This window comes from Pongo abelii, chromosome 13 (genome assembly GCF_028885655.2).
Source record: "Pongo abelii isolate AG06213 chromosome 13, NHGRI_mPonAbe1-v2.0_pri, whole genome shotgun sequence".
NCBI classification, from domain to species: Eukaryota; Metazoa; Chordata; class Mammalia; order Primates; family Hominidae; genus Pongo; species Pongo abelii.
This window is the reverse complement of record NC_071998.2, coordinates 21,754,668-21,777,024: the sequence shown is the minus strand read 5'-3', so window position 1 is coordinate 21,777,024 and position 22,357 is coordinate 21,754,668. Positions and strand designations below refer to the sequence as shown.

General features: G+C 38.4%; 1 protein-coding gene across 4 annotated transcripts in view; it reads left to right on the top strand.

Moving 5' to 3' along the window:
• The window catches only part of RECK (reversion inducing cysteine rich protein with kazal motifs), an 87,949-nt gene that overhangs the window by 25,421 nt on the left and 40,171 nt on the right, over window positions 1–22,357 (top strand). For 3 of the 4 annotated variants that reach the window (XM_009244274.4, XM_024252557.3, XM_024252559.3), the window contains 4 exons: window positions 1,870–1,955; window positions 3,638–3,685; window positions 18,690–18,723; window positions 21,407–21,604. In XM_009244274.4, coding sequence (XP_009242549.3) covers window positions 1,870–1,955; window positions 3,638–3,685; window positions 18,690–18,723; window positions 21,407–21,604 — 366 coding nt within the window. Of the gene's footprint in view, window positions 1–1,869; window positions 1,956–3,637; window positions 3,686–3,825; window positions 4,933–18,689; window positions 18,724–21,406; window positions 21,605–22,357 lie in introns of those variants that run through there. The other variant, XM_054519726.2, reaches the window with a different exon arrangement.

Below are 22,357 nucleotides of genomic sequence, written 5' to 3'. Positions count from 1 at the left end.
CCTAGTTTCATTTGGGGAACTATGTTACTTATTGCCTTGAATCCCTGACATTTTTTTTCAAATGTAAATAATAATCCAACTTCAGATAAACTCAAATTTATATTTTAAACTCAAATTTATATTTTACATAGAAGCAGCATAAGGCAATTTTAAAGGAGATAAGGAGGAATTTGCAGCATTCGTGCAAGCATAAGGCTTTTCTCTTTTCATAATTATTTCTTGTATCTCCTACTTTTTTTTTTTTTTTTTTTTTGAGATGGAGTTTCACTCTTGTTGCCCAGGCTGGAGTGCAATGGCACAATCTCAGCTCACTGCAACCTCTGCTTCCCGGTTTCAAGCAATTCTCCTGCCTCACCCTCCCAAGAAGCTGGGATTACAGGCATGCACCACCACGCCTGGCTAATTTTGTATTTTTAGTGGAGACGAGGTTTCACTATGTTGGTCAGGCTGATCTCGAACTCCTGACCTCAAGTGATCCACCCATCTCGGCCTCCCAAAGTGCTGGGATTACAGTTGTGAGCCACCACACCCAGCCTTTTGTTGTTGTTGTTGTTTTCGTTTTTTGTTTTTTTTGAGACAGAGCCTTGCTGTTGCCCAGGCTGGAGTGCAGTGGTGCAGTCTCGGCTCACTGCAACCTCCACCTGCTGGGTTCAAGCAGTTCTCCCACCTCAACCTCCCGAGTAGTTTGGACTACAGGTGTGTGCCACCATGCCCAGCTAATTTTTGAATTTTTAGTAGAGATGGGCTTTCACCATGTTGGCCAGACTGGTCTTGATCTCGTGACCTCAAGTGATCTGCCCGCTTTGGCCTCCCAAAGTGCTGGGATTACAGGTGGGAGCCACTGAGCCTGGCCCTATCTCCTACTTTTGCCTTAGGATTCATTCATTGACATTTATGATTGCAAAAGGGGTTTAAAAGCAAATTAGAAGCCCGGGCATGGTCGCTTACACCTGTAATCCCAGCAGTTTGGGAGGTCAAGGCAAGCACATTACCTAAGGTCAGGAGTTCAAGACCAGCGTGGTCAACATGGTGAAACCCCATCTCTACTAAAAATACAAAAATTAGCCAGGCATGGTGGCAGACGCCTGTAGTCCCAGCTACTCAGGAGGCTGAGGCAGGAGAATTGCTTGGACCTGGGAGGCGGAGGTTGCAGTGAGCCAAGATCGCGCCACTGCACTCCAGCCTGGGCGACAGAGCAAGACTCCATCTCAAAAAAAAATTAGAACACTTTTTATAATTTTATCATCTTTCAGTTTCACAATAATTTGGTTGGAAGAGTCACTGCTGAACATAAATTGAACCAGAATAATACATGGTCATTTTGCCCCATGATTAAATGTGCCCATCAAAGCCAGATATACCTGACTCACAAAAATTGCCCCTATTTGCTAAGTATCAGTTTTTAAACAGGATCATGAATTTTATGCTATTCTAGGTATTTACTGTTTTGAATACAGTAATACTTGTGCCCTTTCTTGTTAGTTTGCTTAAATTAAATTAAAATCTTTGCCTCTGATTAACAGTCTAACAGTAAGAAAGCTCTCTTCCTTGCTTTCCTTCCGTTGTATGTCCTCTGGTAAAGATGTTACCTACCCAAGAGTGAGAATGACTTAAAGAGCATTTAGGGTGGGAGGGAAAAGAGAAAAAACAAAAGACCTGATAATTATGCTGTGAGGGACTTTGAAAGAGACTGATAGCAGTGGAAGTAAGGGTAAAGGGAGGTCCTTAATAATTTTGAGGCCCTGCTGTCTGAACCAGTTTTCTTATGGACACCTGCTTTGACTTTTAGTAGTAGCCTTGAAACATCTGGCATGCTATCTATTTTTATTGCTACTTATGACCAAAACATTTAAACATTTTGTTTTTAAGGTGTGTTTAAGAAGTCTGATGGCTGGGTTGGCTTAGGCTGCTGTGAACTGGCTATTGCCTTGGAGTGTCGACAGGCATGCAAGCAGGTAACACTGGGCAGTCAGGCTCTCAAACATCATGGAGTGCAGTTTGGTTTTAGCTGTGCATATGTCTTGGGCCTTGCCTACCTCCTAGCTTTGCAGAGGTAACCTGCAAAAACTGCAAATTTAGCATTTCTTGTATAGACCATTTCCTTTTAGACTTGCTGTTTTTTTATTTATGGCTGCTGCATATGGCCTCAGCCTTCTTTTATTCTTTCTTATTGTTCCTTGTCTCTGCCATGCAAAAAAGAATATTATAGGAATTTAGGTCATCCATACTTTGCCTGCAATCATGCTGAGTCAATGCTGATGATGGCTGGGTAAATGTAGGCTATGCTTGGATGAGAACATTTGACACAGTTGGCTTATTTTTTCATCTCCTTTTCTCTGTTTCATCATGGCTTTACCCTGAGTGTGTTCTTATATCCCTTCTCTGCTCCTAAGATGAATCTGACTCATACAGTGAGTTATTACTTATCTTTGATTTGATATAGTTCTGCCCCAATTCAGCTTAGGTGCCTGAGTTTGTCCTCACTTTGCATATTTAGTAGTGGTTTCTTAGAAAGGAAAAACTAGCCACTTGGTTCCTCTACTGCAAGTGGCAGAAATAGACTTAACTGGGAAACTGGAAGTGGTTAGATGGACCTGAAACCACAGTTAGAAAGCCTTCTCTTATTTTCTTCTTCTAGGGACTTATCTCGGATAAGACTATATGAGATATGGTATCCCCTTCACTTTCACAGAGACGACTATCCTATAGCCTGAGCAACAGTCTGGGCAGCACATGACCTAGCTGTCTGCTGCTGTCCTCCAGGCATTGAGGTGAAGCTGAGTTGCAGAGGATTTGAAGTATAATGGGTTTAGTGAGTTGTAAAACAGTTGCTGGCCTATTCTTCTTCTTGCTCTCCCTGTCCTCATCAGCTGGCCTGTTCTAAATTGCACGGGCCTAGGTGATAGAGCAGGAAGAATGGAGCAAGGAACCAGAGCTCCCAGCTCTGGAATGGAGACTGACTCATGTGGGAAAACAACCACCCCTCAGCAGATTTTTTTTTGGCTTCTTTTATATAGAAAGTATATACTTAAATATGGCAAATAACTTGCTACTTCTCTAAGCACCAGTTTCCTCATCTGTAGAGGGGTTAGTATCTTCTTTATAAACTTGTTAAGAGACTTACACAAAAATAACTTGTTAAATGCCTGGCATAGTACCTCTTCCCTATTTAGTTGCCCCCTCCATTATATACTCAGCAAGTTCAGAATGAAAGTTTAGAATGTGAAGAGTTAAAGAAAAAGTAAAATGTAAGTGCCCTGGCAGAGCTTCACAAGAAAATTTGCTACAGAGTGGAATTCAGCTAAAAAAAAAAAAGTCCTCTGATTTACAATTTCCTTCAAAGACATCTATTTTCTGAAATAACAAAAGGACTGTGTTATTATGTGAGATTAAAGCCATAAAAGTTAGAGCAAAGCTCTAGAATATTGAGTAGCCCTACAGATGATGTTTGTTTTAAAGAAATTGCATGAAATTTGTTTGTTGTATTTTAGGAACTTTAAAATATTTGAACATAAGGTTTTCCTTGATGAAATAAAGGATACTATATCAGTAATTAACATATGCTAATTTATGTTCTTTTTGCCCTGTGCTGAATAGCATGTATAATAAATTAATGGAGAAATTTGTTGGTTTTTAGGCATCTTCAAAGAATGATATTTCCAAAGTTTGCAGAAAAGAATATGAGGTATGCATTTTATTTAACAAATGTGGCTAGCCTATTCAGATGTTATCAGAATTAACAAAATTACTTAAATTTTTAAAATGAATTTATTTTTATACAACTTCCCTTTTACCTTACAGAAAATTTTGCATTGACAAGAATGTCGTTTACTGTGTTCGGAAATGTTATGATTTTAGTTGATTTTTGTTGAAATGAAGTATTAATTTTAAAGAAATGCCTAAATCTCACATACAAAGGATTTAACCTATAATATTTTTATTACAAAGCAACTAGTTGTACCCAAGGTTGTGAAATAATTTTTCTCATGTTTCATGTTCTCTTTTGTCTCATCTCCTATCTCTTGACCCATCCAGGTGGTATTCATTTCTATAAACTACCTCTAATCATAAAGAAAAGTAATAAAAGAAAGAAAATCACAGGGCTAGTGTGAATAGCTCAGACTTTCCTAGAATCTTGCATTTGGGGGAAAAAATACTAAGTTACAAAAGCTATATTAAATCTGAAGGACTCTAATCTCAATGGTGGGATTTCTAACACTGGTATCTAGATGGGGTAGATATTAAGGCAGGGGTATAGCGGAAGTATTTTACACCATACAAATATGTGCAGAAGATTGTGCCTGATATGAAAAAACCTCCTCATTGGGGCTACTTTGTTCATTTTCTAGAACTCTGTTCTTAAATGTGACAGTATTACAGTTTTTTGTAGTGTAAGGCTATGTAATTAAGGATACTTAAGTGCATATATCTCATGCACCATTTTTATATACAAACATTGGGATTCCTATTGCTGTGTTTTCTTGGAGAAGATAGAATAGCTCTCTTAACTACTTCTAGGTTATAGTTTTTATTTTTTTTCTTTTCTCAAAGCCTATATCTCTTATTTTTAAACTTGACAGTCTTATTTATCTTTTGTTCCTTTGTACTGTTTGCTAAGTTATATCTATTCCTCTGAAGACGAATTTCCAAATTATAGATCTCCTCTGTTCTTATTGAAAGGAGCCCTGCTACAGAGAAGTAAAAGATCTTTATTTTCTTATCTCTCTATCTTTGAAATAACCAGTTTTAGTTTCTCTTGAACAAAGTGGCTAACTGTGATAATTCCTTCTTTTCTCCTACATGATGTCTGACACTGTCCATCTTCCATAGCCTGTCCTCCGTTATTTTAGTGTGCTTCCTTCTCTTGTCTGGATTTCTGCATTGCCCTAGGAAGTCTGCCAGTATGTGTTGATGAAGGACGAGACAGGAAAGGTAAGAGAGACAAACTGTCCTATGATAGAAATACTAAGAATAGTTTACTTTTCCCAGTCTATCTTCCCTAATTTGGCCTAGAATTAAGCAACCATTTTCCAAAAATCTGTATGGCAAAAGGATCCTTTTGTTTTTATATTAAAAGTTGATCCCACAGATTCTTCAATGTAAGACTCAATTTGATTTCTTACATGTTATTTAGAAATGAAAATAGAGATAAGAGTACTTTAATGCAGGAAGGGTTCTGCATTATAAACCTCATATAACAGTCACTGTCATGATTGTTGAAGTCTAGTCTAGACATAAAAGCTATTTGTTATAAAGTGAATTGGGTAAATTTGGTGTAATATAGCCTATTTTAACTGGACTGGTTGTTTATCAACATCAGAATAATTTATAAACTAAGCTTTTAGTATCTTTTCCTTAACACTGGAATGGTCCCTGGGATGAACTTGCAGATGTGTAAGCCATTTCTATAGGCTTGCAATTTTAAGGGTAGCAGTTACCCTGGAGAGTGGTATAGTTTATGTATAGTTTGTATAGTTTGTATAGTTATGTATAGTATGTATAGTTTGATTTGAGTTTCAGAGAATGAGTAATTACATGTGGAGGAGCTAATGTTTTTCTTTTTTGGTAAGCTGTTGTAGAGCTTCAAATCCTTTTGAAGGGATTTGCTAAGAAATTTACTTAAAGATTTAAAATTTTAATGCCATTTAAGATTTTGTCTTGTTCTAGCCAACCTAAGATAAACCAGTTCAATGTAAAGCATTGTTACATCAGATTTTATAGAGTCTGGTTTTTTTCTTATGCAAAGTAACAAGTACCTGTTGAATACTGAGAGTTTTATATATTAGAAAGAGCATTAACTGGAAGCAGACTTAGTTTAGAATTCTGATTAAGCAACTTTTAGCATAACTCCAAATACTAAAGAATTATATCTAATTGAGTTAGGCTAATTAAAATATATACTGCACACATAAGGGCTCAGGGAAATAAGAAAGCAGAGCAAGAATGTTTGGAGTTATCAGGAAAAACGTTGCAAATCAGAGAGGGCTGAAAGGATTGGTATAATTTGGGTAAAGACCTAAAGACCTAAGACTGTGGATCAAAGGTATGTTATCAAAAATGCACTTGGCTTATGCAGGAGGAAAAGAGAAGACAGACCTATTTTGGGCTGCAAGTCTGTGCTCGGATAGGTAAAGTGGGACCAAATCCTAAAAAGATGGCATTTTGAGGCTCAACTCATTATTAATGAGAGGGTGATGATGAAGGTTCTGTAAAAGGAGACCAATATATAACAAATAACAAAGCCAATATTTTAGAAACTTAAACTCATAGTCCTCTGCAGGCTAAGTTTTAGATCCCACTAGCTTAGCTAAACCCCTCTAGCTTAGCTAAAAAGAGATAATAAATCCCAGACTAGGATAATAGTAATAGAGTCAAATATTCAAGAATAAATCAGAGATTCAAAGGCAGAATCCATCAGCAAGATTTGTTATAATGGATTGAATATAGATGATATTCAGGGAGATAATCTAATCTTTTAAGCCTAGTTTCCTGGCATTCATTTACTATTCTTCTATACTTAAAGGTACTAGTTAAAACTTCTCTTTCTGGCAATAGGGCAGGCTTGCTTCCTGGACCAATCCTCCAGGTGAAAATAACTTAAAATGCTAGATGAATTTGCCGGAAAGAAAATACGGAATGCTCAAGCTAAAAACTAAATGAAGGCAGGAATCCAAAGAAGTAAGAGCAGTAAAGAAGGCATTAGCTTTGAGGGCATTTGCTGAATCAATTTTTATAGCTTTGTAGCTTCACGAGGCTCAGAAGTCAGGAGACAAATCCTGGGTTCTGATTGAAGGTGGAATATCTAACTGAAATCCCCTCCCCTTCCCACCAATAAATTTGGGATTCCAAAGGGACTATACACTTAGTATTAGGGTGACCAGGAAATATGCTCATCTCCCTTTCCAGGTGGATCTGCAAGGAAAACTGCTTCTCTCCAACATTAGTCTTATTCCATTGAAAATTCATAACTCTAAGCTGGTCTTCACATGAGTTTGCAGCCCAAATTTGTATCAAGTGAGTGTTTGTAAAACCTCAAGCTGAGAATTTATTTCAAGTGGTTCTGAAATGGTAGTGGCCCTCAGATGCTTGAGAAAAGGTAACACAGATCCTCTCTGGAGGAACTGATCTTGTATTTCAGACCTCTTGGGATTTCCACAGATAAAGTCCTAAGGAAAAATAAGCAGTTCACAATAAAAAAGTCACAGAACTCACCAAAAAACATGATTCATTAAATAAAAGCCAACAGGAACAATGGTGAATGGAATCAGACCCAAAGATACTTCAGATATAGAAATTATCAGATGCAGACTAAGATGTTTAATATGTTTAAGAAATAAAATAGGTTTACAAATATGAAGAGGAGGCCGGGTGTGGTGGCTCACACCTGTAATCCCAGCACTTTGGGAGGCTGAGGCGGGTGGATCACCTGACGTCAGGAGTTTGAGACCAGCTTGGCTAACATGATGAAACCCCGTCTCTACTAAAAATACAAAAATTAGCTGGGTGTGGTGGTGCACACCTGTAAATCCCAGCTACTCGGGAGGCTGAAGCAGGAGAATCACTTGAACCTGGAGGTGGAGGTTGCAAAAAAAAAAAAAAAAGAAGAAGAAGAAGAGCAAGCCTACTTGAAAAAGAATCAAAGAGAATTTCCAGAACAGTATAATTGAAATACAAAAACAATGGATGGGTGTTATAATAGTTTAGGTACGGCAAAGAAAGTAAATTGGAAGACAGAACTAAAGAAATTATATGGAAAAGAAACACAGAGGGGCATGGGGCTAAAAAATAGTTTAGGACACAGGAAGGATAGAGTGAGAAAATCCTCTCTAACTGGAGTACTAGAAGAAAAACAAATAGGATGGGCAGGAGCAGTGTTTAAAGAAGCACTACAAATACCCAGCAGGATCAAAGGAAAAAGAAATCCACATATTATAGACAGACATCATAGCCAAAGATCTTAAAAGTAGTCAGAAAAAAAGGCATTGCCTTCAAAGAAGACCAACGACTGATTTCCCAGTAGCAACAGAGGAAGCCAGAAGACAGTAGAATGATTGCTAAATGGTTCTGAAAGAAAGTAACTATCAATCTAGCGTTCTATATCCAGCAAAAATATATTTCAAGAAAGAGGCAAAATTAAGCTATTTCTAGACAGCTAAAACAAAATTGCCATTAGTGGACCCTTTCTAGAAGTTCTCTGTAAAGGAAGTTCTAAAATATCTACTTCAGACAGAAAATTATTTGAGATGCAAAAGGGAATGTGAAAATAGAAAGTGGGTAAATTAGGACATAGATTTTTAAAACAATAGTAATGTATTACTGGATTTTTAAGAAATAATTAAAACATAGCAACAGTAGCATTTATGTTGGGAAAGGAATTTGAAGAAATTGAAGCATATGGTGTGTTAGGGTCTTTACATTAAAAGACCCATATCTCAGAGGTGATTAGGAATCCAGACTAAAGATGAAGAGAATTATCATGCCCACAGTCAACCTTGAAGTAACCCTTGAACCTTGGAGTGAATGAAAGCTCCATAGAAGGGGAAGTGTAAAAAGAATAGAGAGCTGGGTTTTGAAAGAGAATAGAATCTTTTAGGAATCTAATAGAATCTAAAATAATCTATTCTTTTGAAAAAAAATAGAGAGTAGAGAGCTAAGTTTCTTTAGGGAACTAGAAAAGAAGGAGCCAGATACTGATCTGAAATTGATCAAAATGGAATGAGATATTCCAGAAACAGAGAACTTCCTATCACTGGAAATGTTCAAGTAAAGACTTACTGGATTCATGTGAAGGGGATTTTTGCAACAGACAGGAGATTTGATGATCTCTCTTCCAACTCTGTAGCTCTCTTATTCTGATGAATACCTAAGAAATAATATATCCTTCACTATTTAAGAGTACTTCTTTTGAGAATCACACTTGTTTTGATTGTGGGGTCACCAGACGCTGGCCTGTGGGAGCTATCCAAATCAACCATTAGCTTGATAACTCCTTTATGGGCATGTTCAAGTATCATGGACATGCTCAGTTCTAGGTTCTCTGCATTTTCACAGGCTTTGTCCATTGGCCCACCTAAAAGTATTGGTTAGGCCACATGGGGTTCATGAATGTGTTGTGAAGCTACAACCAGAGATGATATTCAAAGTATTCAGCAGCCGTAGTTACATAGGCACCAACAGTCAGAACAGATGCTGGCTGTAAACCATAGGAATAGCCATACTTGTGCACATTGGCTGATTAGAACTAAAGGAAAAATGAATTCGTGTTTTCCAGGGGGTGTGAAATACAGTGTAGATTCTTTTTGCAGAGTCTTCGTTCACAGGTTGGCTGTGAACATTTTCTTCTAGCCACCAAAATTATGATTTAAAAAATTTTTTGGTTGTTGATGGTTAATTTTCTTTCTTAAATGTCACAATAAGCTTCATTAAGGTAATATGAGGCTGATGAATTCCCAGAGACTGGCAATGGCTATAAAGTGATGAGATAAATTTTAGTTTGAGGTTTGTAAATCCATTTTATACCTTTAATGGCAGGCCTTACCTGCATTCCCTTACCATAATGGCCATAAATATAAATGCCTGTCCATTTGCTGCGTGAGCCACTGCAGTGCAGTGCTACAAATTTGCCATCATACTTTTTATATTTTTTACTTGTTCTTCCTTCTTTCACAGATTCTTCTCTAAGCTTTTCTTTATATTTTCAGAAATGTCATTTTCATGCTCTCCTTTCTTTGCTAACTTTCTTCAATACACTTTTTTGATGTTACATCATTAAGGAAGGTGAGAAACTGTGAAGGAAAGTTAGTAGGGGGTATTTTTGTGAGGACTTTTTTTTTAGTCTTAAGGCAGTTAAGTTTTAAACTAAACAGTTGCCAATACAACTAAAATATTGTTCTGCCATGGGGCTCTGGTTCTGTGAGAATGCTAAAATTAAGACTGTTGAGGATTCTGTCTTCTGTTAGCCCCACCTGTCAGTACACAGCTAAATGTACAGAACGGTACAGGTATGTGTTAAATTTTAATTTTGGGATTTTCACATTGTTCAGAATCCAAAATGGTATACAATGAATTATCTTTCCCACAGCCATCCAGTTCCTAAAGTTACTAGAGATATTTGAGATATTTTCTGCATATAAAAGTAAATATATATATGTATAGTCCTCCTCTACCCTCCTTTACCACAAATGGTAGTTTACTATACCCTTTGTTCTGCCCCTGGATGCCAGTGTTTGATGTATGTTTATGTATGCCTACCCAGACTGTATACTGTTTCCTCAGGAAATGTCACAATAAAATGTTCTGCTTAAAGATTTCTGTGTATCTATTAATTTTATTTTGTTTCTTTTTCTTTCAAATTAACTTTGGTTCTAGATTTACTACCAGAAGCATAAAGGAAAAGGGATGAAAAATTAGCCCAATTTAGAGATAAAAGGAGAAGGGATATCAGGACCAACAGGATTCTCTGGACAGCTAGAAGCCTCCTAAGCTTCAGTGTGATTGGATCTGTACTGCAGTGGTTCTAAGAATAGAGGAGACCATCTAGTTGTGGCAGATCACAGCCTAGGCTGTGGACAGTTTTGTTCCTTGCCCAGTCAGCTTTTAGGGATTTTAACAAAAGGAATCGTGTGGTACTTTGCCTCAGCAAAGCCCTCAGGACCTAAAAGTAAAGCATCTTTTAGTTTATGCTGAGGCAACTTCAGGAATTGCCAGGATATAGTAAATAGAAGACTATGAATGAGAGGCTTTATAAATGGTAAAATGCTATACAGGTATACTGTATCAGAGTAGATTTGAGCCGTTACCTGCAGCTGATGAGCTCCAAAAAGAGCGAAACCTATTAGGTCCTGCAGTACTGGCTTAAGATAGTATAAAACTTTGTATGTTGTTTTGGTTTGTCGTATTTGTTTTGTAGTTGGGGGGAGGGAGTAACTCCTATTTAGTCTCCTTGCTGCTAGTGTATTTCCTTTTCCAGTTCATTCTTCTCAGAAGTCACCTGAACAAGATCATTCCAAAAGGGAAATTTGATCAAATCAGATTAGATTGTGACCTGGTCTCATCTTAAGTGGCCAAGGTTTTCCCCTTAAGCAATCTCATCTCCCATAGATTTAATTGTTCCTATATGCTGACAACTTCAGAATCTTCATTGCTAACCTTTTTTTCTGAGCTCCTGAACACTATTGGATACATGTACTTTTGATGTTCCCTTGGAACAACAATCAATCAAACCAAAATTGATTGATTTCAAATCAACCAAATTAATTATTACTTTCTCTACTTTTTCTGCCTCCCCTTCCCTCCCTTCCACCCCTAAGCAGCAACACACACACACACACACACACACACACACACACACACACACACACACACACACAAAACAAAACTTATGATTTTTCTTGCATTTCTTCTTTGGTTGTACCAATATGATCCTTCCAGGTACATCAACTTAAATGCCTGAGAGGTATTGTCTACTCTTTCCTCTTTCTCATCACCTCCTACAAATTACTGTCTCTCAAGCCTCAAGAGTTGCCTTCTAAATGTACCTTAAATCAGTCTCCCTTCCAGATCCTCAGGTATTGCCTTAGCTTAGGCCTTTCTGCCACTTTTCTGGATACCTATAATAGCTGCCAAACTAGTTTTCCTGTGTCTAATTTCTCCTCTTATCTACTATATCCACTTCTAGATTCATCTCTTTAAAGACCAAATTTGATCCATGTCACTACCTTCCTTAAACCCTTCAGTTGCTTCCCTGTAGAACACAGCTCATGCTCCTCAGCCCAGTATCCCAAGCTTTTCTCAGTCTAGCTCCTGGTTCTTCTCTCTGTTACATTTAAGCAGCATGCTACTTATAGTTTCCCAGATTGACCCTGTTGTTTTATTTGTTAGTTGTAGTTGTACAAATTGTTTGTTCCACCTGGAATTCCTTCTTCTGAATCTTGGAACAAAAAGTATAGTATACTGGAGCTGGCAATACCAGCTCCCTACCAGCTAGGGAGTACTGCTTGTTAAATATTCAGGGATTTTGCAAGCCAGCTTGTACCTTAAAATCAGCCATGGGTGGAGGTATTTGCACCGTGAACATCAGCAAATACTACAAATCCAGATTTTCTCCACAACCACCCCCCACAAAAAAAAGCTGGTTCCAGAACATCACTACCCCTATTGAACTAGAGTAACCTTTGCCTTAAATCCTGGTTTAAATGGTACCACTTTAAAGCCTTTCCTGCCCATTCATCTTCTCTCCACACACATAAAATTGATCACTACTTCTAAGCCCTTTGCATGCTTTATTATAGCATTTGTCGCTCTATAGCATAACTATATTTACATGTCTCTTTTTAATACTAATCCCTGAGTTCCTGGGACAGAGTTCCTATAATTATCTTTGTCTCTGTCATTCATTCACTTAACATTCATTGAACTGATACACACTGAACCAATATATTTAATATGTATCAGGCATTGTTCTCAGGGTACAAAAATGAAAGGATTTAGTCTACAAGAAGCTCATAGTTAGTCCATGGGAAGAGAGAAATCCAAATAGTCCATTACAATACAGTGAGACAAGTACATTGCTAGAAGTCTGTACAAGACATATTGGAGCCTGGAGGAAAAAACCCTGCCTAGGGAAATGGGGAAGTCTTCACAGAGCAGGTAAGACTTAAAGGATGAGCAGAAAGCTGTTGCCTGTAACAAAGTGCTACAGTCAGTACTTTTATAGATAGAAAAATTTTATAGACTTTTTCCCACTCTGGAGAACAGAATTATTCAAGGTTCTTTGTAACACAGTATATCAGCTTTATGTGGAAACTCTGTGTAAATGTCTTACACTCTTGGAATGCATGGAGAAAGTGCTCATTTTCTACTGTACTGTGGAGAATGTTTTCATTCTGAGTACTATTTATTATCCCAATAATGTTGTATAGTAAACCATCCCAAAACTCCATAGCTTAAAACAGTAACAATTTATTATTTCTCACAAATCTAAGAGCTTACTAGGCATTTCTGCTCTGGCCAGGTTTAGCTGATTCCAGCTGGGCGCACTCATCCGTCTACAATCAGATGGCAGGTCAGCCTGGGGCTGCCTGCTTTAGGATGCCCTTGGCTAAGTCAGCTCAGATCTTCTCCATGTTTTCCCCTCCCTTTAGCAGACTAGCTCAGGCATGTTCACGTGGTGGTGGCAGGAGTCCAAGAGAGAAAGTGGAAACATGCAAGTGTAGTTCGGGCAACTGCTTGCTCCAAGCTTGCTAGTGCCCAGTAGGCCAAAGCAAGGCAAGTCACATGGCTAAGGCCAGAGTTAGTGTACAAGAAATAGATATAAGGAAATGTGAAAAATTGGGGCCATTACTGTAGTCAGTTCACCACAAGCACATACTCTGTGCTAGGCTGTCTTCTAGACCTTGTGTTTCTCTGCAGATGTTACTTGCCAGTGAATTTGCTTCCCACAGGGTTGGGTGCCCTGTGGTGATAATGAGCAAATTTTTCTGAGCAGTCTAGACCTATAAAGCTCATTTCTGTTTTGGGTGTTCATCTTTATTTGCATATCTGTTGAAATGACACATCATTTGGAAGGCCGAAGAAATTTAAGAATCTCTTGTTTAGTGATATTTCCAAGTCATGACATTAAACTCCTTACATATTCTAGTCATCTATACTTTTTGACATTCATGGTATCCACAAGGAAAAAACACCTTGTAGAGGTTTAAAAACATTTATGTTTTTAAAGATCAGTTATATTTAACCTCTCCTACTTAGCATTTCATAAGCTGGATTTCTTGTATGAAATGCGAAACTTTAAACTGGAAGAAATTTCAACCCATCTGTGAAAAGGAAACAGATTTTTATTTATTGAGGCCTTAGAAACAAAGTAGCCCCTTTACTTTTAAGTAGTAGCCTAGTTAAGTAGAAAGTACTGGGCATATAAAACATTAACATAACAGTTAATAAAATGTGCTCTTTTGGGTCTTTGTCCAAAAGTAACTAAATCATCCAAAATTCAAACCTGTAATTTTTTTTTACAAGATTCATATGATCAGTGTTTTGTTGTCATCATCTTTATTATTGATGAAAATGAGAGAGAGCTGGAGTAGCCAGTAGTAAAAGGGCAGTGGACAGAGAAAGGATTGAAACAAGTGGACAAATGGAGGAATGAACCATTTTTTTCAAATCCAAAAGCCAAATCAAATTGGACAGCCAGATATACGTAGCGAGCAAAGGGCAGAGCCAGGGCTAGAACCCAGACTGCCCTACCAGTGCTCTTCCATGACACTGCGTTGTGAGAATAGTCTTGTCTCACTGTATTGTAATGGACTATTTGGATTTCTCTCTCCTGAATGCACCCAAAGCAAGGTTGAATGTTTGTTCATAGATTAATCTATTTAACCAGTTTCCTATTTTAAAAATCAATAGAAAAGGGTCACTGAAGTGGCAGAAAATAAATTGCAGAGCGAACTTCTGGGCTAGAGGTTGGACCAGCAGAGTCTACCTCCCAGGTGCACCCAAAGGGTCTTCCCCACCAAAATGAAAACCAGTGTGGCATGAAGGATCACATAGGGTTCCCTCAACTTTGATTTACTCTGTTTTTTGTGCCAGGTTTGCCCACAGTTCATATGCTCCCAACACTGGATCAAAGGGCTTGTTCTACCTGGAATTCCCTCTTCCTGAATCCATCCTATCACACCCCCATCTAGTAATATATTGGAGCTGACATCTACCAGCTTGGGAGTACTAATTGTCAAATATTCAGGAATTTAATCGTGAGAGTAGGGCAGGGAACTAGTCATTGAGAGCAGCTACCAGAGGAAAGATTTTAGGATCAAAAATTTTTTTTTTTAGGATCAAAATATTTTTAAGGAAAATAATATTAACCTCAAGAAAATGGTGACCTTTTTTGATTACAATTTAAGGTACTGATTTTAAAAATAGGGGACTGGTTAAATAGATTACTCTGTGAACAAACATTCAACCTTGCATTGGCTGCATTGAGAAAAACAATCCAGATTATTCTCAGTGCAGCGTCATGGAAGAGCACTGGCAGGGCAGTCTGGGTTCCAGCCCTGGCCCTGCCCTTTGCTTGCTTATACATATCTGGCTCTCCAACTAGATAGTGACAGCTTTTGGATTTGAAGTTCTCTTGAGACCCTGTCAACTCCAGTATGCTGACATGTTCTTTGCATCTTTGAAGTTGCGGTAGATCCTCACCTCAGCACCCCTATAGTTTTGACCTATTCTTGAGTAACATGAGTAGGGGAGGGAGCTGTTATATGGGGGCACATTGGGTGTGGTATTGGTAAGCAGGTCAAAAGAGGCACCATAGGAGTGAATACGAACCCTCAGTTACCTCCAAAAGTCAGAAAGTTACCTTTCAAAGGTCAGATGGCAGACTTTTGAAAGGCTTAAAAATTGACTAGCTAAGACTTCAAGACAGGCTGACTTAAGAAATGAAGAAACTATTAAGTTTATTAATCCTATAACTCATTATGTGTATGTCCTAAGCCCTGTCAGACTAACCAGCAGTATTAAAGTGGTAAAAAGATAGCGTTACATATAGTAAATTTAGGAGTCATTCATCAAAGAGGGAGATACGATCAGTCTGTTAAATCATGATAGGTGTAACAGAATTTATTCATCAAATGCTGGTATACTGGAATGAAGGAACATTCTTTTAGACCTTAAAATGGGTAAAGAGGCAAGATGGTGTTTATTAACACTAAAATGTTAGTGGTTAATGGTAATTTTCACATGATGCTGCCATATGAAAATATAAAAGGTTAGTTCAACAAATTCAGGTAAACTTAGGCACGAAAGGTCTATTAATGAACGTCAAGAGAAATAAGAGATGCTTGAAGAACATCTCTGAACTCTGGATGTGACATCAAGGGAAGCAACTGTGCCGTTTTCCTTTTTCTTCAGGTATTGGGAGACTTTTTCTGTAAAGGGCCAGATAGCAAATATTTTAGGCTTGGAGATCATTCACTCTTTGCCATAGAAGTGTGCTTAGCGTGAGGTAGCCATATAAAATATGTAAATAAGCCGGCATGCACCCGTAGTCCCAAGTACTTGGGAGGCAGCAGAGTGGAGGCCAACCTGGGCAACATAGCAAAACCCTGTGTCTTAAAAAAATTTTTTTTAATTTAAAAAAGTATGTAAATGAAAAAAATAATTAAAATTTTAAACGTATGTAAATGAATGGGCATGTCTGTCTTCCAATAAAAACTTTATTTCCAAAAACAGGTGGCAGGCAAGATTTGGCTTGTATGCCATAGTTTGCCAGCCCCTGTTTGTGAGTAAAAGCTATTGTCCATAAGTATTTCTCCTTTCTAGGCCTTGGCCTCTGGCTTCTATTAAATAAGGAAGTTGGACTAGATGATTTCTCACATTTCGCAGGTTTTATCTCCTTTAGTAGTACCTCTCCCTGAAGCTAAGTGATCCACAGGCTGAACCACAGTGACATTTATTTGTAAGGTCAGTTTTTTAAACATCCAGGTTGAACAAAAGTATAAGTCTCTAGAGCAGAGTTTATCAGTCTTGGCACCATTGGCATTTTGGTCTGGATAATCTTTTGCGGGAGGGAGACTGTCCTGTGCAGTGTAGGATGCTTAGCAGTGTCCCTGGCCTCTACTCACCAGATGCAAGTAGCACTCTCCACCCCTCAGTTGTGATAACCAAAAATGTCTCCAGGCACTGCCAAATGTATCATGGGAAGCAAAATCACCCCTAGTTGAAAACCACTTCTGTGGAAAGTTCAAAAATAACTAGAAAAATATCAAATACTAGAAAATCAGGCCATGCAACCCAAGATAGCCACCAAGATATCAAACATATTTATTCAGGTACAAGGTCAAAAAAAGCCAAACCAAAGGGAACAAAGATCTTATTAGAAAGAAAAGAGCAATGAGAATTGCATTCATCCAGTCAAAGAGGGCTAGAAAGTTGGTAGCCAACCACCTTTATTTTATTTTATTTTATTTATTATTTATTTATTTTTTTTATTTGAGACAGAGTTTCACTCTTGTTGCCCAGGCTGGAGTGTAGTGGCATGATCTCGGCTCACTGCACCTTCCACCTCCCAGGTTCAAGTGATTCTCCTGCCTCAGCCTCCTGAGTAGCTAGGATTACAGGCATGCACCACGACGCCCGGCTAATTTTGTATTTTCAGTAGAGACAGGGTTTCTCCATGTTTGTCAGGCTGGTCTCGAACTCCCGACCTCAGGTGATCCTCCCACCTCGGCCTCCCAAAGTGCTGGGATTACAGGTGTGAGCCACCTCGCCCAGCCGGTAGCTGACTACTTTTTAATATTGATTTAGATCATTTTATAAGTGTTCCTGAGTCCAGTGAATCCATTTAAATAGAGAGTTATCTATAATGGATAACTGAAAAGTCACACTAAAAGAAGGAAACATGAATGAAGAGAGATATAAACAAGATCATTGTTAATGAACACTAAGAATATTTACTTTTTCACTCCTGTTATATTGCTTGATGGAGTCTCTAGCAGAAAGAATTCATACTGGGTGAATTCAGGAACCCTTATCTATGAGGCCCAGGGTTTTTGGTTTTATTTTATTTTGCTTTAAATTGTTAAATCAAGTGTGGCATATTCCTACAATGGAATATTATTTAGCAGAGAAAATGAATGAATACAGCTTCACACAGCTACATAGAGGGATCTTTGAAGCTAGGTTTTAAATTCCAGTAGCTGATCCTTTAACAAATCCCCATCACCTAGCCACCTTGCAATATGGCTGCAATTAAAAGCCAAAATAATCTCGTTCCAACAATAAGGGTGTGCTTGACTTCCTTCTGCCTGTAATTTATGCCCATATTATTTCTTTTAGGAAGTCATTATCTTCCCATTGTGATTGATTATTATTCATAGCTGACAAGCCCTAAATATCCAAATGGCTTTGTATAAGCTTTTCATTTTTGTCTTGTTTTGGGTTTTATTTTCTTTACGTTGACTTTAATACAGGGTAGTGTATTCTGAACAATAAGCACTCTAGAGACACTAATTATAGACTCAAACTCTGCTTTTGACTTTTTCTGTTACCTGGGGCAGGTCTCTTTTCCCCTGCTGAGGAAACAGTTTCTTCATCTGTAAAATGATAGATTCCCAAACTCTGGTCCCAGGATGGCTATAAAAAACCATATTTGAAGTCTTGTTTAGAATTTACATTTCTCTGCCTCACCCCTAGATTCTGAATCTGTAGTCTAGGGTAAGGTCTAGGAAACTCAGATGATTCCAGTGTACAGCCATATTTGAGAACAAGCAGAGATAATGTCTAAAATCCTTTCAAATCTAAAATGCAGTGGTTACATGAAATATATATTTCCCTAGATGTCATTCATTAGATTATTTTCTGGAAAGTTTTTATATCCTACAAGGAATAATTAAGATTAATACATTGTAGCCCCTCCCACCCCACACACACACTTACAGCTTTACATAAACTTGGTTTGCTATAACTGGTCAGCTTATGGCTCCAAGTAGTCATCTTGATCCTGATATATGTTGGAAGATGGTTTCCCTTTTTACCAGGATATCATTTCATAACTTCTGTGTTTTCAGTCTTGGATTTAGAGAAGAATTAAATAGTTTTAATATCATGATTTCCATGTAACCATAAAGTGGAATTAAATTACAAATTCTCTCTGGTTGTTAATTTCTGTTTATTTGTTTTTCTTCAATTTACAGAATGCTCTTTTCAGTTGCATTAGCAGAAATGAAAGTAAGTATATTTGTCAATGGTTGTACAAGCAGTCCAAAGATATAATTAGCCATCTGAAGCAATGTGCACAGCAGGATTCTGATAGGCTCTTTCCCATGGTGTATTTAGGTCATTCATGTATTATAACAATTCCCATGTCCTAACTGTAGATCTACAATGCAGATACTACAGCTGTATGTGCTAGAGGATGATCACAACCCAATAAATAGGCCCATTTTCAGAAGTTAAGTACACCCACGCTATATAATGTAGCACTTGCCAAGTGCTACGTCTCAGTTCATTCAACAGACGTTGATTGAGTACTTGGTCAGTGTGGGGCAGACACACATCTGTGGAGGACACAAAGAACCCTGGGATATGGTAGGATATGAGATAGTGTCACTGGATAAAGTGCTGCAGGAGTTCAGAGAAAGAAAGGATCATATTCTGCAGGGGTACTTAGAGGTGGCTTCATGGAGTTGGTAGCTGATCCCGGCCGTGAAGGATGGATAAGATGTGAACAGCGGAGAATGGAGGAAATGGAGATTGGAGGAAGGGCTACAGGTGAAGGGAATAGTGAGAGCAGTTAGAGATGGGAAAACACATGTAAGGAACAAAGAGTTCTTTAGCTCAGCAGGGAAGTGTATTGAAGGATAATAAGAAACATTTGCTGTCTGTAATTTATCTTCCATCCTTTCTAACTGGGGCTTAGTTCAAGATTTTCCAGGTAGTCTCAGGCATGTAATCTTATGTCCTCCCACACTGGTGAAAAAGCCAGCCGAATGGAAGAATCAGAAGATAGGCATCTTGTCCTGTTCCTATGTGTCTGTTCTTACATGTCCTCACCATTCCCCACCACCTCCACCAATGTATCCTCACTGAGGTTTACAGTGATAAATGCAGCCATTAATCATTGTTTGACCAGGCGCTGTGGCTCATGCCTGTAACCCCAGCACTTTGCGAGGCAGAGACGGTGGATCACTTGAGGTCAGGAGTTTGAGACAGCCTGGCCAATATGGTGAAAACCCATCTCTACTAAAAATACAAAAATTAGCTGGGCGTGGTGGCACGTGCCTGTAATCCCAGCTACTAGAGAGGCTGAGGCAGGAGAATTGCTTGAACCCAGGAGGCAGAGGTTGCAGTAAGCCAAGATCATGCCACTGCACTCCAGCCTGGGCGACAGAGCGAGACTCTGTCTCAAAAAAAAAAAAAAAAAAAATTTGTTCTTTGTGAAGAAAATGAACTCTTTGGCAATACACACAATAAGTTTGGTAGTAGTTGCAAGTTTAAAAGAGGTGGTACAGTAGGTATGGAATAGTTTCCTGGTCTGGGAAACTGAGGCTTGTCCTATATCAGTTCAGTCCTAGTTCAGTTTCTTTGGTTATGACTTTATTATTATCATTATTTCTGGAAGTCACCTGAACTCCCTGCTCATGGGTCTTTGGAATTCACCAGAAACCTGATTCTGGTTCCTCCGTGTCTATCCCTAATAATTATCAAGAATTTCCTCCCTGCTTTCTCTCTCTCTCTCTCTCTCTCCTTTTTTCTTTTTGAGACAAGATTTGGCTGTGTTGCTGAGGCTAGAGTGTGGTGGCGAGATCTTGGCTTACTGCAACCTCTGCCTCCTGGGCTCAAACCATCCTTCCACCTCAACCTCCCTAGTAGTTGGGACCACAGGCACATGCCACTGCACCCAGCTAATTTTTGTATTTTTAGTGTAGATAGGGTTTCAACATTTTGCCCAGGCTGGTCTCAAACTCCTGGACTTCCAAAGTACTGGGATTATAGGTGTGAGCCACAGCGCCTGACCCCCCTGCTTTCCCTTAACCTCTTCCTGCCATACCTCTACCTCTCCCTTCAGCCTCCCACAGACTCCCTTAGATTCCTGTGAGGGGTTCTTGTTCTCCTTTACAGATCCCACATCTGCACCCCCAGCTACTCATCTAGCTCTCCCAAAATACCTTAAATGGCAGCCCATTGATTTTTTTAATATGTAAATCCAGAGTAATATTTATTTCAAATGAATTTTCTTTTCAGTGTTGAAGCAGGACATACCAATTGTGAGATGAAGTCTATCTCAATTTAGGCATACTCTTACAGATAGATGTTCAAACTGTGTTGGGATTTTGTTTCAAGATATACACTTATATAAATGTCAAATTTATTAAATGATCCTTACATCACTTAGTTTTTACTGGCCCTGTTTTATAAATGTGAGGGATTTGGGGTTTTGTTTTATTTTGGTTTGGTTTGGTTTTGCTTTGCTTTGTGTTTATAAACCTCTACAAATCTAATACAGAAAGACACTACTTCACTGGTTTTCAACATGGGCACTCTTGGCATTTTGAGAGACAGTGTTTGTTGTTTGAGGCTATCCTATGCATTGCAAGACGTTTAGCAGCCCTAACCCTCATGTACTAAATGCCAGTCGTAGTCCAACTCCTTGTGGGGTGTGGTACTGTTCCTGTGGAGAACCACTGGACTATAGACTGTAAGTTGATGATTAATGACTTTCTTACACTAGTGAGCACTTGAGTGTCCCCATGATTATACCTACAGAAGTGCCGATTTTAAGTGTTCATCATCTGTGGCATGGTTTTATTTCTCAAATTTAGAAAGACATATTGTTCCATCATTATGATGATGATTTAATGTTAACAAAAAGCTGTTTCCATTTCAGTGCCTTCTCTTTTTTTCTCCATAGTGGGCTCGGTTTGTTGCAGTTATGCAGGTCATCACACAAACTGCCGAGAATACTGTCAAGCCATTTTTCGAACAGACTCTTCTCCTGGTCCATCTCAGATCAAAGCAGTGGAAAATTATTGTGCCTCTATTAGTCCACAATTAATACATTGTGTGAACAATTATACTCAATCTTATCCAATGAGGAACCCAACGGATAGTAAGTAAAAGGGACATATTCTTCTCATTTCAATCTTTGGTAAAATCGTTTGTAAAAAGAAGTGATATGTTCTTGTAGATATCTGCAGTCTAGGTCATTTGAGAAATATCAGACTTCCTTTGGTATTTAGATTTGGCAGATTGAAGAATACTGTCACAGCCAAAAGGGGCCAAGAAAGATGAGACTGTAGAGGGTATGAGGAAACAGGAATTCTCAATTCTGAGGGTGGGAGAGTTCACTGATATGGATTTTTTGGAGGGAAGTTGGGTAATGACCATTAGGATTTCAAATTATCATAAGCTTTTGATCTAGCAGTTGCATTTCTCAGAATTTATCTCACAAGAAAACTTATACAAATTTGCAAAAATAAATATATATGCATATAAATGATGTTCACTACAATGCTGGTATAATAGAGAAAAATTACAAATAATCCAAACATCCATCAATACAGCATTGATTAAAATTGATTAAGTAAATTGTGGCATACCTATAAAATAATAACACTTGGCAACCAACAAAAAAAAGGACTTCTTACATAGAAGTCCAAGGCTGAGTGTGGTCGCTCACTCCTGTAATCCCAGCACTTTGAGAGGCCGAGACAGGCAGATCGTTTTGCGCTCAGGAGTTTGAGACCAGCCTGGGCAACATGGTGAAACCCCGTCTCTACAAAAAATACAAAAATTAGCCAGGTTCACACGCTTGTGATCCCACCTTCTTGGGAGGCTGAGGCTGGAGAATCACATGAACCTG